This window comes from Ciconia boyciana, chromosome 3 (assembly GCF_034638445.1).
Source record: "Ciconia boyciana chromosome 3, ASM3463844v1, whole genome shotgun sequence".
In the NCBI taxonomy this organism is placed as follows: Eukaryota; Metazoa; Chordata; class Aves; order Ciconiiformes; family Ciconiidae; genus Ciconia; species Ciconia boyciana.
Window position 1 is genome coordinate 7,042,327 of NC_132936.1, and position 15,672 is coordinate 7,057,998.

At 40.5% G+C, this 15,672-nt stretch overlaps 1 protein-coding gene across 2 annotated transcripts; it reads left to right on the forward strand.

Moving 5' to 3' along the window:
* MEP1A (meprin A subunit alpha) lies at window positions 1–14,900 on the forward strand. 2 transcript variants are annotated; one of them, XM_072857769.1, is made up of 14 exons: window positions 1–69; window positions 155–179; window positions 275–328; window positions 1,178–1,218; window positions 1,329–1,407; window positions 1,724–1,841; window positions 3,420–3,595; window positions 6,446–6,667; window positions 7,656–7,805; window positions 10,660–10,875; window positions 11,776–12,234; window positions 13,420–13,593; window positions 14,182–14,389; window positions 14,753–14,900. In XM_072857769.1, exons 1-14 carry the CDS (start codon window positions 1–3, stop codon window positions 14,898–14,900), a joined length of 2,139 nt encoding a protein of 712 aa, XP_072713870.1. The 2 variants fall into 2 exon arrangements, with proteins under 2 accessions (XP_072713870.1, XP_072713871.1); XM_072857770.1 differs by having other exon boundaries at window positions 281–328.
* Window positions 14,901–15,672: the final 772 nt, after the last annotated feature.

The following is a 15,672-nucleotide window of genomic DNA, read 5'->3' on the forward strand; positions in this document are numbered from 1 at the left end:
ATGGGCTCCAGCATCTTCCTGCTCTGCCTAGTGCTTCTGTTATGCTACGTGTATGGTACTCCAGCCTCTGTAAGTAGAAACCTGATTTCTACAGGCTCCTCTCAGTCCAAAGGCATCTCATACCTTATACGGGCTGTATTTTATTCTCTTTCAGGTCAGGCACCTCTCCAGTGAAGCTGGTAAGTGCTCTGTGAACTCTTGAGTTTTGAAGCATTTTCTTTTGCTTGCTGTGTGCCACCACATCTGAACGCATAATGTTTCGTCTGTCTTGCAGCAGCAGATGCTGATGTTGGTGAGATAATCAAAGACATTCCAGACATAAACTTAGGTGAGTTCATGCCTAAATTCTCATAAGGCCTGAAAAATTGTGAGCAAAATGCTGAATTTTCAGTATTGTAAAAAAGACATGGGTGACTGATGGTCAGGTAGTTAATGGTAACAAGAGAAATATAATTAGGTGAGCTCTGAATTACCTTCCTCTGGCTATGACGGATGAATCTATACTACGACTGTAACCCTATGTAAACAAGGGGTGCAGATGTTTTTCACTTCTGAAGTTTGGACAGACCCATGGTGTTAAGGCAGTAACATGCTGTATCAATTGGAAAGGCTCTGGAGTCCCACCAGCATTTCCCCCCCATGTCTATATGATTTTTATAAAGTTTTACAAAGTGGAAAATAGCTTAGATGTTTATTGAGCTTCTATGTAAGTGGTAAGGAAATGAAATGGAAAAGACACAACACACCGTACTGTCCTCCTCTATTTTTTTTATTTCCTGTAATGCAAATTTCTATGTATCCTTTGATGCTGCACCGTACAATATTCTTCCTGATGCATTACTTACTATTACTCTATTCTCTAGAGCACTGTCTCACTGTGTGACTGTTGCCACTGCCTGAGAGCAAGCAAGAGGTTATCAAACTAGACGTGGATAATGGTGGCCACCAGATTTCTGCCACCAAAAATGCAGACATTGCCGAGTAGTAAATATTGAGTAGAAACTACTGTTACCTTTAGGCCTGTCCCTATATTTCAGTGTAAAGAGGCTGGTCCTTCTTTATTTTCTGTAAATGCCCAAGGACATTAACCTTGTATAAGTAGGCTCAATATGGTTTATGAGGTGAAATACATTTGGTATATTTCATTTACATTATCTTTCATTAAATTACTTTTCAGCTGCTGGACTGGACCTCTTTCAGGGTGATATCTTGCTTCCCGTAAGTAATTAAAAACGTTTTATCTATCACTTGTCCTAATTGTATTTTTGGTACAAATCAGCCCATCTCCCCTCAGCAAATGCATCAGCAGCTGTTAATTCCCTTTTCAGAAAAATCAGCGAAATGCCCTAAGAAATGAGACCTACAGATGGAAGTTCCCCATTCCCTATATTCTTGGTGATGACCTAGGTAATGCAGATACTTTATTCAGATTTTAGCTCCAATCCTTATTTGTACTGGAGTCACTGTGATAAAAAATATGCCTTTTTCAGAACTGGTTCTCTCACATTAAAATCCACTAATAACTAGATGGCTCCTTTATATCAAAACCATTTTTTTTCTTCTACAGCTATCATAACAAAACATAATTTAATCACATTCAATCATTTTTCTTTTCAATCATTTTTCTTTTGGTCCCATGTGTATATCTGTGTGCATACCTTACCTCTCCAGGGTGAACGATCTGCAGTGTGTTAAATGTACCTTCCTGATGCATGTTTTCCAGATCTGAATGCCAAAGGAGTCATTCTCCAGGCATTTGAAATGTTCCGCCTTAAGTCTTGCATTGATTTCAAGCCATATGAAGGAGAGACAACCTACATATTCTTTAGAAAAGAAAGCGGGTAAGGGTTATATCAATTTCTGTTCAGTTTTGCTGTGTAGAATCAGCTGGGAATTCATTCCATTTGACTTCAGCAGTCTAAAAGTTTAGTCTAAGTTTGTTGCCAGCAGAGAAAAAGAGGACACCAAGAAAGCAACCTATCTTACCTTTTGAGACACAGACCTTGACAGCAGCTCCCTCCCCCTGCTGACTGCAGAGGATGTTCAGGTGATGAACTTGGAATGGGCATCTAATATTTGGATGGTTACTCTTCAATAAGGTGAATCCCAGCATCTCTGGGCTTTCTTCAGCTGCTCCCGCTTTCCTACCTAGGTTTTTTTTCCATTTCAGTGGTGGGTGAAACCACCCCCATGTACATCCTCTTAGCTTACCCAGGATGTGAATAGCCAGAATTTTGGTTTTGAAATATTTGGAAAACAGGTCAAAAAAACCCCAAACCCACAACCTATTGAAAGCTAGTTTATTGTAATATAGCTATGGTTTGGAGGTGGCTTTTCTTTAATGAAAGGTCCTCTCAAAATCTGAAAGGGTTTTATACTCAGAGATTCAGGTTTTCCAGGACCTGGAAAGATTTATTTCCTACATCTAAACATGCTTTGAAAGAACATCTAGAAAGGCATCTCACTATCTGAAAAATCATCTCACTATATCAGCTGTGAATATATCTTGTTCTCCCAGAACTTCATAAAGGCCTATAGACACTGATATTTCTGCCCCCAGCTCTTCCTTGGGTAATATGTTCTATGACACTTCTCTTTCTTACAAGACTGTGCAAGCACCATGATTTTTGACAAGTTGGTGCTGAAGAGCCTCGTACTGCAAACTCCTGGTAGCAGCTATTCAAGAGACCATAGGCTCAAGCTCTTTGTTTTCAGTACCCACATTACTGTGTTCAGAGCTCCTTCAACAAACTCGACCTGGCACTGCTTTGGGATGTGCAAATGAAGCTACGGTCCAAGCAGGTGCTCTTTAGCAGTTGCCTCTCACATCACCCTCGAGCTATCCCAAAACGTTCCCAGTGAATTGGCTGAGGAGCTCCCTCCTCAATCATGGTTAGGCTCTGCTGAGTCATGCTCTCACACAAAGAGATGTAATTTCCTGCCTAGGGCCAATGCATTGCATAGTTGATGTTAAAAAGGACCAAATGCTGCTATCCTAAATCCTCCTAGATCCTTTCTCTAGCCCAAGTGATTGCAGAAAAGCTCAGTCTTGATGAGTTTACTGTTTCTATGTATATAGTGTGGTTTTTGGCATGTTTCTTGCAAAATGGCAGCTAACATAGGACTAAACTTCTGTGGATCTCAAAAAACAGAGGTGAGCTTGTCTAACACAGAGGGTATATAAAATGCTGGCCTCATGCAAGTGATAGCAAGTATGTTTTCAGGGCTTAGTCTGCTTTCAGAGCAGAGTATCTGTACAGTATCAAGGCACTTGGTTAGCACCTAAATAATGATTTGTATTACTCGTTTTATATTTAAACCTATTTTGGTATTACTTTAAATCCAGTGAGCAGAACGAGAACTTAAATACAGAGACGAAAACTCTATTTAACAGACAGTAAGATCTCTCTCTTTCTCAGGTGTTGGTCCATGGTGGGGGACCTGCAGACTGGACAGAACCTCTCTATTGGGGAACGGTGTGACTACAGAGCAATTGTGCAACATGAGATCCTGCACGCTTTGGGTTTTTATCATGAGCAGTCAAGGACGGACCGAGATGACTATGTGACCATCTGGTGGGATGAAATTACTCCAGGTGGGTTTTGGCCTTCAATTCAGATTTTGTAAAGTGCAGACTCATCAGTATCTTCTTTTTCCTCCTAGATATTAAGACCTTCTTAAAGGTATGATTTTAGAAACACTGGGCCACACCTGAGACCACTGTAAATCAATCTGTAGATATAGCAGGATTTTGATACAACTTTTCTGGGCAAAGACGAGAGATTGTCTAAGGCCAGAAGAGAGAAGCCCTGCTTGGAAGTCAGAAGACTTTATTTCCCATTGGCTCCAGGACTGGTCCGCTCTCTGATTTTGAACAAATCACTTCCCCTCTCTATGAGTCTGTTTTCTCTTGCGGTGTAATGCAAATCATAAATTTACTGGGATGGTGAGCTTTGAGTTGACTCTTCTTTAATCAAAATCCTCTCAAAATCTGAAAGGACTCTATCCTGCTCTCCCCTGCCCAGTGTGTCTCTGCGGGTTCTTGCCTTCAGGCTTAGTATCATCAGGTTCAGTGGCTTTATGAGTTTCAGCAAACTCTCCGCAGTCCCCCTGGTCCCTAGGCAGTTTCTCCTGCTGTCTCCTGTGAGGTCTGGTTCCATACTACTTAATGATCATATATTTGAAAAAGCAAGAATGGGAGTCTATAAAAAGTTCTGAAAGGCATGCTAGCAAAGACTAAACTCTCGTTCCCAGTGGTGGCGCTTTGCAATGCCCGTGATGGTGCCAATGCAGCAAAGATGCCCTGCGATTGCTCATGCTCTGTGTGGACAAACTGATCACTTCAGTCTCCAGGTTTATGCACTCATCATCTTTGCAAATAAGTGAAAAATACATGCAAAATAGTAATCAGAAAGGAACAAGATTCAGGGACCACTGTGGTCTCTTTTGGATAGATAAGAACTGCTGCTACAAGCAATTTCTGCTGACCTCTAAGTAAGTGCAGTATCTGATATTTTGAATTGCTCCAAGTTGAATGGCCATGTGCATTCCTACTTGCTTCTACCCTGTACGTGTAGTCTCTTTTGGGGTGGCTGAGCAGGAGACGGGATGTGGATATTGATTTTGCAGACCATCATTTTTAGTTATGAACAGCACTAAAACCAATTCACCTTATTACTAACTTGGTCTCATCCTGATGATTGACTCTGACTTTTGGGCCCCTTTTTGCTGTGCACTGTAACTAATCACCTCCAAAGCAAGAAGACTTACAAGGTACTTATAATGCACTATTGCGAGCTCCATGATGTATGGAGGTATTGAAAAGCTTGACAAAACAGTGCCAATTCTCCATGCATTCTTTTTTTTTTTCTTTCCAAAAAATATATCATTCAATCCTTTCAATTTACCTGTCGTGTATTCAGTAGCTACAAATCTGGAACACCAAAAAAATGATACAGATGATGGACTTTAGTGTGACACTATTTGAATGGAGTCCTGGGGCTGGTCTGATATAATTACAGTCAATTCCTATATTATGTGGGTTTCTATTCATACTGTAAAATCTCATTTTCCAGTTAGGCAAATTCATTAAGTAGAAAACTTCTACTGAAGCCATTTGAAAGATGGCTGCTCCTCTAAAGGGAAATCAGGCTGATATGATTGTGCTCTGTGGGGGTGTGCACATGCACATCTGTTCCCGTGTTAGTGATCTGCAACCCCAAATTTAATAGCATGGTAGCAGTTTTTGCCATAATGTGTTTTCATAAACTGCAATGCAGATAGATGGCTGATGAGAGAAGAGATCCCCTATTCATGTTGCTGTTGGCAGAAAAGCTAATAAGCCTATTAGATTTCAGAGAAAACACACAAGACAGCCTAATGAATTAGCCTCCTTGTTGTATGGTTTATTTCTTTTAAAAACACATAGAAGTTACCCTTTGCCTAGTAATGATCTTAAAAACCAGCATCATTACACATGCCTGTGTCATGCCAAGATTTTGTCCCCAACTATAAAAAGTGATAGCACTTAATTATCAAGATTCTCACCCTTTTTGATAAAAGGTGCAATTCAAGTATGTGTAAGAAAACAATCCCAAGCTCTTATACAATCTTAAGCCTTGGACTGAAGACCTTTGCACCAGAATGGACTTGCAGAAGGGAAGGGCAGCCTTTACACAGAGAAGCTGTAATTATCCACCGAGCGCAGTCATGTGCTTGTTTCTTCTTGGAGAGCGAATGCCAAATACTCTGAAAATATTTGTAGTTGGAAATGCTAGCAATGTCTCTCTAATTCCATACCAAAATATTTGAAATGGCCCTAGCAGACACCTTAATAATGAAAAGCTTTCTCTAAGAAACCATGATAAACATGTTTCCAAAAAGACATTTCAATAGAAATATCATAGCAATATTGTCAATCTAGGGTAAAAACATCATTTTTTTCACAGATTCCTAATGTATTCTTCGCTTCAAAGAACGGAACCTGGAAGTTCTCCAGGACTGTCATACCTGTCCCCTTAATGAGCGGAGGGCTCCAGGGCCTCTCCTTGTTCATATATGATCTAATATCCTGGGAAATGTTTGCATCAATATTCACAGGCTCTGGAATGGAGTACATTAATCCTTAAGCTTAATCCTTCAGGATGCTTACTATTAGACCATCTAATCTGACCTCCTATATATGCCATTCTTTAGAGCTCATTGATATTTGGTTTTGAACTTACTGAAGTCACATGTGAGGGTGCAGAACTACAATCTAAAGACACTGCTTTGTTGTCGAAATTACTTCATAAACAAATCTTGCTAAATTTGAGTATTTTATCGTAAAGTAATTGCTTTTGAGTATATCAATTCTGCCTCAGAAAACTGTATCCAAGGGGCCATGCTAAAGCCATTTCCTTTCCAATTTCTCTAAAAATGAAGCACTTTTCTGTTCTTTTACCAGGCCAAGAGCACAATTTTCTGAAGTACGATGACAGCTTCATCACTGATCTGAACACCCCCTATGACTATGAATCATTGATGCACTATGAACCATTTTCATTTAACAAAAATGAAAGCATCCCCACAATCACAGCGAAGATACCAGAATTTAATACCATAATTGGACAACGTCTAGACCTCAGTGCCATTGACCTGGAAAGACTGAATCGCATGTATAACTGCAGTAAGTCTTAATTTAACCATGGCAAAATGTTTTTTTTTTGTTTATACTTGAGCCTGGCTGGTTTACCTCCCTTATGTCTCTAAAACCACAAAAACTCTTCTCAGGTGCTCTTGAGGTGGTATGGGAGAGGACCTGTGGTGTAGAGACCCAAATTTTTTATTGCCTCCTCATCCCTCTCTTTGACTCTGCTAACTGTCATTACTTTTGTAAAAGTTCAATTAGTCAATGAAAGTCAATCCTTCACATCTTTTCTTCCATGTTGCTCGTAGGGGTTCAGACATGTAGTTGTGTTCTGCTGGTGTGTGGGCAGCTTCATTGTGCCTCTTTTGGGAGGTGAATGCAACTATACTTTGTCCTTCTTTACTGACATTCAGTCTTAATTAGATTATTTTGCACCCGAGATTGGCTAAGTCTAGAGTCTGACGCTCTGTCTAGTTGGTTGCTAAGCCAGTTGAAGATGTTATCACCATGTGTGATTGTTTGTGAGAAGTTCTTGTCCCCATGGATCTGGCAACAGAAGCATCCACTTGCAGGCAAACTCAGCTGAACCGGCCTAAGGTAACTGGGTGGACTTTGCTTGAAGTGGAAGAACAGTGCTCATGCTCATCAAGCAGACAAGTGAGCCATGAATAACGATAACCTCCAGCAGAGGAACAGTTAAATGCAACACCACCACTATTCACAGAGTGATTTGTCTCTCCAAGGCTTACAAGCAGGCATAAAGACAGCCACCACCAGTCACTGTACTTCAGCTGTGGCATGGGAGTTTGTTAACCTTCTGCAAAGTGGTCAAATGTTGGTGTCTTTATGCAGGGAATCCCTCCAGGAATTAAACTTTTCCTCTTTTGAGTCTTTGGGCTCACATCTGCTGGGGGTTGTCTTCTCTACATCATGTCTATACTAGTGTAAAAAAAAACCAACCAAAATTAGAGCAGAAATTTTAATGAGATTCTACTTTGGAGGTAACCATGTGTGCATTTTTTTTCAGCTTCAACTCACACTTTTTTGGACCAGTGTTCTTTTGAATTTGAAAATATCTGTGGCATGATTCAGGGCACCAGAGATGATCTAGACTGGGTCCATCAACACGGCAGTGCTACAGGGCAGGAAGACCACACACTTTCTGGGCGCTGTAGAGGTAAAACAAAGTAACAGAACACTTTCCTATGGAAAAGGGGTTAGCTGGAGTGATGGTCCCTTGTGCATGTCTGTGCTCGTCTGTGTACTTTAACTACAGTGTCTTTAACAACTTCTCTGAACCTGTTGTAGTCAACCCTTGAGAAAACCCAGCACTGGCTACTCTGAAAACACAGGATTAAATGACCATATTTAGAAGACTACACAGCAAACATCCGAGTTGTAATGTGTCTAGTTAAGCAAAAAGCCCTTTTTCTTTTCACATGTCTTGGCCCTGTGAGTGTTAGTTTATGGTGGCACTTATGCTCTCATTAAGCTTTTTCAACATAGTGGAATGTTCTCCATACCAGCAAGATAAAAAAGGACAAAGAACAATCTTAACTAGAGGCCTTTTAAATATAACCTGGAAAAGGATTTACTGCAACTTCCAAAGTCTAAGAGTTATGTTACCCCATGATAAGAATGAAACAGCACTCATAGCCACTCATAAATGTTGTGTTTGCAAAGTGAATGATAAGCTAAGCTTGAGGAGTGCTGGTTCTGGAGGTAGAAGAAAGTTGCAAAGTATTTTATGATAGGAGTTTAGGGATAATTTTCTTTTTCACATGGTAATTTTGCCATTTTTCAAAGGAAGAAAATCTCAAAGAGCGTGGAGTCAGCCCCAGTCACAGTTGCAAGGTGTTAGCTTACAAGTGAGAATAACGATTAAATCCCAACAAGCAGTTCTGAAAAGCAAGGGCCTGATTTTTCATTATTTAGACAGGGAAAACAACGAGAGACTTCCAAAAAAAAAGTGACTTTTGTGGTAAGTTTTGCCTAAGTACAGAGTGAAAGAATCCTGGCCTAAAGCACATTCAGTTGTGCTTTGTTACTCTTTGATAAAGGAAAAATTTGGCTTGCTGCACTCAGTAGACTATTCCCCTTATGTGACACACCCACTGGAAAGAAGAACAGGTCCTTAACCTCTTATAATGCTGGTACTTGTTGATCAGCTCCAAAAATGCAATGTAACTCAAGAAAACCATCTGACAGCTTCTAGAAGTACATGCTCCTAACCCTCATCTGACTTGAAATTCTATCTCTTTTTTTCCCCATATAGTATAATTGTAACTGAAAAATAATTCAGCTGAGTTGTTTGAGATTATCAAGTAAAATCCAATCTGCCTAAAGTAAGCACGTAACTTGCACTTCTGCTTTAGCATCTAGTGACTCAGTACAAAATAAGTATGGACGTTATCTGAAGAGTTAATGGAGAAGGGTAGGTGCCTCTGAAGATCTCCAGAGTGTCTAAATGAATTGCATGAGTAGGGGGTGCCTCTCCTTTTGGATGCCTTCAGTGACCCTTGGTTCATTCAAACTTAGACATTTTTTGAGAACTGCTTCTGCAGTCATCTCAAGTGGGGGCAAATTTTAGGTTTCTAACACAGATGGATGGTGTTTTGCCCAAACAGCTTTAACTTCTTGGGTTTTTTACTTATTACTGGCTAAACTGAAGGAGGAAAAGTACAGCCTAACATTTAGAGAGCAGCTGGCAGTCTGGCTCTGGATTTGATCCCTGTATCTCCATGCTGAAGTCTGCTAAGGCCGTGTTCTAATTGCCATAGATGGTTAATGTTGCCTTTATTTGACTTTCTTATCAAAAAGGAGGTAGAGTCTAAATCATTTGGGGGTTTGATACCATAATAAGTTCAACAACAAAGTTAGGCACCTGAATAAGGCTCACAGACCTGTTTCTCACTTGGAGCAACAGTGATCATACTTACATGTAACATACCTAAATGTAACATAAATTTAACTTATGGTGAAGTGTCATACATGTGCCTAAAGCAATTAGGTATCTTTGGCAAGTTTTCTATGGGTATGAGTTCAAAGCATTGCTACAGTGAGGGAGGTAATGGAGAATATTCCCCTGACATGGTTAGAGCGAACATGATAAACAGAGCAGCTCGAACAGCTCCACTCACCATGCAGGAGGCTGTATTGTGTTTATGCAGCTGCAGGTTTAACTGATGATGCCCTAGATGTTAGCTTGGACAAGAGTCCAAGAAACCAGCCCCCAACAGAGGAAGCTTTCACACAACAGCTAAAAGAAATTCACTTGTTAATTTAATCATAGTCTATAATGAATAACGAAAGAGCAATGCAATACAGATAAGACGTGACAAGTCCATGTGATACCAAGATAAAATACTTGTGCAAATGGTGAATCCCTTGTAAGTATAAAGACAAAAGTAGACATTTCAAACCTAAAGTAAAGAACACTTCAGAAAATGTTAGTGGGAAATTAAACTAGAGGGGCAGGAATTCTTAAATAATTTCCCCAAACTGAGAAGCTGAGTTTCCAAAAGTCTTTGGGCAAGCTGTAAAAAAGAGCTTCTTCATATTCAAGGTCAAGAGAGTGCTAGTTCTGTGTCCAACTCTTTTTTATTATCTTCATCACTGATAAGAAATTACCTTACCCTTTACAAGGTAATATAGCATATGACCTCTAAGATCACATCTTTAGAGTATCTTTAGTATAAATCAAGAAAAAATATGTTTACTGGTTACTTGCAGTTGGCACTGAATCCTCTGTCTCATATCTCTGACATCCCTGAGGCATCCACCTTCCAACTGGACCAACTAATGCAAAACTGACATAAGCTGCCAGCAATGAGTTCCATATAAGCTAAATTACTAGTCCTGTTCTTATCCTGGTCTGTCTTGGATGGTTATCATATACGGTTTCCTCTACTATTCATGTTAAGTACTACACTTAGGCCTACTAAAAGAGTGGAGTTGAAATAATAAATTTACACCATGCAGCTATCAAGAAATCTGCGAAGGCACAGTGACACTCTACACTTTCTTCACAGATGCTGGCTATTTCATGTACTTCAACACCAGCTCTGGCAACGCAGATGAGGTGGCAATCCTAGAGTCTCGAATCCTTTATCCAAAGAGAACTCAGCAGTGCCTTCAGTTCTTTTATAAGACCACAGGAAGCCTTTCTGACAAGCTGATCATCTGGCTTAAAGAGGATGATGGCACTGGCAATGTTCGCAAGATGAGGAAAATTCAAACCTTTCAAGGTAATTCTGGAAATATGAGGAATATATAGAATAATGGGGGAGGAAAAGTTGTCTTACTGAGTCCATGAATGCAGTGGATTGGCTCAGAAATCAAAAGATTTTCCTGAAGCTACCAGAATATCTTGCAATGCAGCTAAGGGTTTTGGTATTACATGAGTGCATTTAGCAGTGAAACTGTGGGTTGTAATAATGTAATTTAGGTGCTCCACAGCACAAATCACAATGTTCCTAATAATGTTATGTTACACTCAGTGATTGAGAGGGACCCCAAACTCTGCTGGACTAGATCTCCACTGGCTGTTATATGATCTGACAGTGAACTGTTCAGATGTAAATACCTGTGCTCATCTGCAGCCAATAAGAATCCCAGCCTGATTTTTATATGGTTGGAAATATTAAACATATGCAATTTTGGAAATGTGAATTGAGTTCCCACTTTGGGTGATTTTGCTAAATAGGACAAATTCAGCCACTGTGATACTATGCGTGTATGTTGTCAAAACCCAAGACCTGTGATAACCTACCTATATCAAGCTGCAGCAGTTTGCAGGGACACATAAGTCCCTGGAAAAGTGGCAGCAACAGTTAATTCTAACATGTTGGGTCATTGACTCCCATCCAATTGTTATGTCTTGGCCTTTAGACTGTTGCCCTTTATACTAGAGACTGTCGTTCACTAATGTGTGAAGAGTTCCTAATACAATGTGTCCAAAGCATTTAGATGATAAGGCAATGTACGTATATTATAATCATAATATCAGCTTAAGATCTCTAGCCCTCAGGAATCTGTGAGAGGTCCAGTTCTCTAAAAATGCAGCTGGAATGGATGGCTAGGAATAAGCTGCTTCATAATATCACTAATCATGCTGATGGCAATGTTTTGCTTTCCTTTTACCAAAGCGGATAATGACTATAACTGGAAAATTGCCCATGTAACCCTCAACGCTCAGAAGAAGTTCCGTTACCTCTTCCAAGGACTAAAGGGCAACACCAGCTCTTCATCTGGTGGGATTGCTATCGATGACGTCACACTGACAGAGACCCCCTGTCCCACAGCGGTGTGGGTCATTCGGAATTTCAGCCAAATCCTCGCGAACGCATCAAATGAAGTTATTCAAAGCCCTCGGTTTTATAGCCCTGAGGGTTACGGTTTCGGCGTAAGTGTGTATCCCCACTCTGAAATCAGTGGCTACACTCGCATTGCCTTTCACTTGTGCAGTGGAGAGAACGATGGTGTTCTGGAGTGGCCAGCTCTGAACCGCCAAGCTATACTCACAGTGCTGGACCAGGACCCTGATGTCTTGAAAAGGATGTCCTCAAGCAAAAGCTTCACCACAAGCAAAAACCATATTAGCTCAAGTAAGTGGTGCCTGCCTGGAGGAGTGATGAAAATGAAAGCTAAAGAATCCAAGTCAGAGGACTGAGTGTAGGACTCAGAGTTGGGCAACTTTGGCTGCATTTCCCAATTTGGGACACTTTCCTGTGCATGACTTTCCTCTGTATGACTCAGAATTCCTGTCTGTGAAAGATCACCTAATGTGAAAAGTGATGCATAGAAGGCTGGTGTTACTATAAGCAATCCCTGGGATATCTGAGTTTGACTCTAAATACAGAGTTCTCCTAAGAGCTGGCAATTCCCATTCTACCTGTGGTTTGCCCATTATGATAGGTGACATATCACCACAGGATGGTGCAATGTCAGCAGGGTGCTGTATTCCATTACTAAATCAACAACAATTTAAGTTAAAACTGCATTTTGGAGGCTTGGTTAACTTGAACATACATGAGCTGAATGCACAGGGTTCACATTGTAGCTGTATTTAAGAAAAAAAAAACCTGAAAACACCTGTGAGATCAGTCTGCAGCATTTGAAGCCTGTCTTGCTTGGCTGGGTGTAGACTGCAGATTATGAACTCTTTCAGACAGGGGCTACCTTTTAACTCCAGGTTTATACAGCACGTAGCACCATAGTCCCACATCCACCCCTAGGATTTCCCATGGATGTGTTAATTCAAAGGAATAAGAAAAACCGGACAATATTGGGTTTGGTACAGAATAAAATACTAGAGATTAATCTCCATCCCTCTTCACTTTTTACAGTGGAAGTTTAGTACACGCTTTTTCAGTAGGAGGTTTTAAACCTTAGGTATGAATCTGTTTAACAGAACCATAACAATGAACAAAATCTGCTAGACTCTAAACCATAGGTACTTAAAAACTCATGAGGAAGTGTCCTTATGCAGGAGGGAGCTCTTAGCTGGTGGCAACGAGGAGGTAACTTGCATTTGGTTAGTCCTCAGTGAAAGGGGAGTTGTGGAATTTAAATGCCCTCACATAGACTATGAGTCCTCATGCAGACCATATCTAAGGATCTGCTGGCACCCATAACTTGTCAGTCCTCTGTGATTTGTTTGGGAATTTCAGCTCTGAAATTGATTTTACAGCATAAATCCCATTTAACACTGTAATTCACAAAAAAGTCATGTCATACTTCCAGCTGCAGAACTTTGTGGTTCTTACTCATCATTCATATTCTGTTTGCAGATGCTAACGGAACCTTACTATGGGACAAACCATCAATTGCTGGAAAATTTGATGCCTCGTGCAATTGCTATAGAAGTATACCCTGGGGGTGGACTAACTTCATATCCCACAGCCAGATAAGACGGAGAAGCTTCCTGAAAAATGATGACCTGATTATTTTTGCAGAATTTCATGGTAAAGACCCTCATCTTGATTCTCCTTAAACAAACAAGTGATCCTTTCTATCTCTTTTCACACATCCAAGTAACTATTGCCACCTGCCTCTGAGTCATCTTCTCTTCTAATGGGGATAAACTTTTAAAAGCGTTTCCATGTCTTAGTTTCAGGTGGGTGATGTTGACTAAAGTGATTGTGAGTTCAGAGGAATCTAAATGGCAATGATTTACTGAAGGTTAGCTTCTTAGACACCTTTAAGCACCCTAACCAGTAGCTATGTCCATTTCTAAGTATTGAACTTACTAAAAGGCCTTCCTCATTCTGTTTATTTTCAAACAGAACAGCCACACTTGGCATAATTTTTCAAAGTACAGAATATCACTGATTTACCTAACTAGTTACTGTAATTTCAGTATTATTTTCTGTGTTGTACTTTAAATATGCAGAACTTGCTGTGGTACAGCAAGAGCTCTGTAAAGGGCAAATGTACAAGGAGTACATTCTGGTCCACAAAGCACCCTGTGAGCCCCTGGTATGAAGAATACTACATAATAGCATCACTCACTGTTACCCAATGTCTTTCTCCTTTCTTTCCCTTTTTAAAAGATCTAATTCACCTCAATAACACTGAAGTCCCTGTCAAACCTCAACAATCTGCCTTCACGGAAGGCCTCATTCTTGAAAGGCAGAAGAGAGCAGCCCAGAATATGGAGCCCGTTCAAGACCGGCTGCCTTATCTGCAAGACCCCTGTGACCCAAACCCTTGCCAGAATGACGGAGTCTGCGTGAATGTGAAAGGGAGAGCAAGCTGCAGGTACCACGGACCTCTTCCCTGCTTGCCTTGACTTTCTTCTGAACCAAATGATGCAGCTAATAAGTATTCAGAGCTACAGACCTCAGAGGTCTGAGCCACTAGGTCTTCAAGGAACAGTAGGAACAAAACACTTCACTGCAGTGACTGGTTTCTACTAGCAGCCATAAGGGGAGACAAAGAAACCCCATTCTGTGGTGCTTCCAGGGGATGTAAATAGCCTCCAAACAAGGTGGGAATGTTGTGACGTGAACCCCTCTAATGGGAACTGCCCATCCAGGATAGTGAGTGTGAGGAACTTGAGGTGGGCCTATAGGGCAGGACAAAACTCCTGATCTATGTGAATCTGTACTTTATTTTTCCCAGGTGCCCATCAGGACAAGCCTTCTTCTATACAGGTGAGAGGTGTCAGTCAAGGGAGATCCATGGGAACATCCTGGGAATGACAGTTGGTGGAATTGCTGGAACCATTGTCTTAACCATTGTCCTCATTTCCATGATGGCTAGAAGATAAAGAGCTGCAGGGGGATGAATCTCAGCCTGGTATTTTTCCATAGTTCATAAGACATCAGTTTTCAGTGAAAAATTATGAATACAATTTGCAGAAGACCAGTCAGCATATGGATGAAATGCGATGAAATGCTCTATCAACATCTTGGCAGCAATCTGTTTACTCTCTAGGACTTGGCAGTTAAAGAACATGGTGTGGAACTGGTGTCTAATGAAAGTTCATACCCTGCCTCTCTTGTGTATTCTTCGAATGTTTTGTTTCTTCATCCAATAGCAAGCGGTAGTGCTGGGAGTCCATGCATTTACTCTCAACCACAGTTCAAACTTAGATTAAATAACTGGTAGAACCTCTCAAAACACTGGAAAAAGTCACACAGAAGCACATATATTAAGATTCTAGAAATGATCCTTTAGAAATTTCTCAAGAAATCTAAAGGTTACAAATCCATAGTTATGTAAATCAGTACATCAAAACTCATTTTCCATGGAGCTGTGCTGGTTTACAAAAGCTAATTAGCTGTTACATAGAATTCAGAGTAAACCACTATTATATATTTTTGGCCAATTCTCTAGCAGGGAAATAATTTCACATTAAAGGTAGTTGTCTTTCTAGAAGGCCTCATCACAGAAGGTTTTCAAATATTCAAGTGTAAATCTATTCTCTGGGCATAATCCAAGGGGGTTTTTTAAACATCTATAAAACTCCCATGATGTCAGCAGGCTCTGGATGAAATCGGAGCAGAGCATCAGTTATCATAGGATAGGATCTGTAGTGG

What these genes read in the sequence shown, in the direction of transcription:
- MEP1A (XM_072857769.1), top strand. Translation starts at nt 1, where the DNA reads ATGGGCTCCAGCATCTTCCTGCTCTGCCTAGTGCTTCTGTTATGCTAC. An exon ending in CATTCCAGACATAAACTTAG is followed by an intron (nt 329 to 1,177) that starts GTGAGTTCATGC and finishes ATTACTTTTCAG; the next exon opens with CTGCTGGACTGGACCTCTTT. An exon ending in GAATCGCATGTATAACTGCA is followed by an intron (nt 6,668 to 7,655) that starts GTAAGTCTTAAT and finishes ATTTTTTTTCAG; the next exon opens with CTTCAACTCACACTTTTTTG.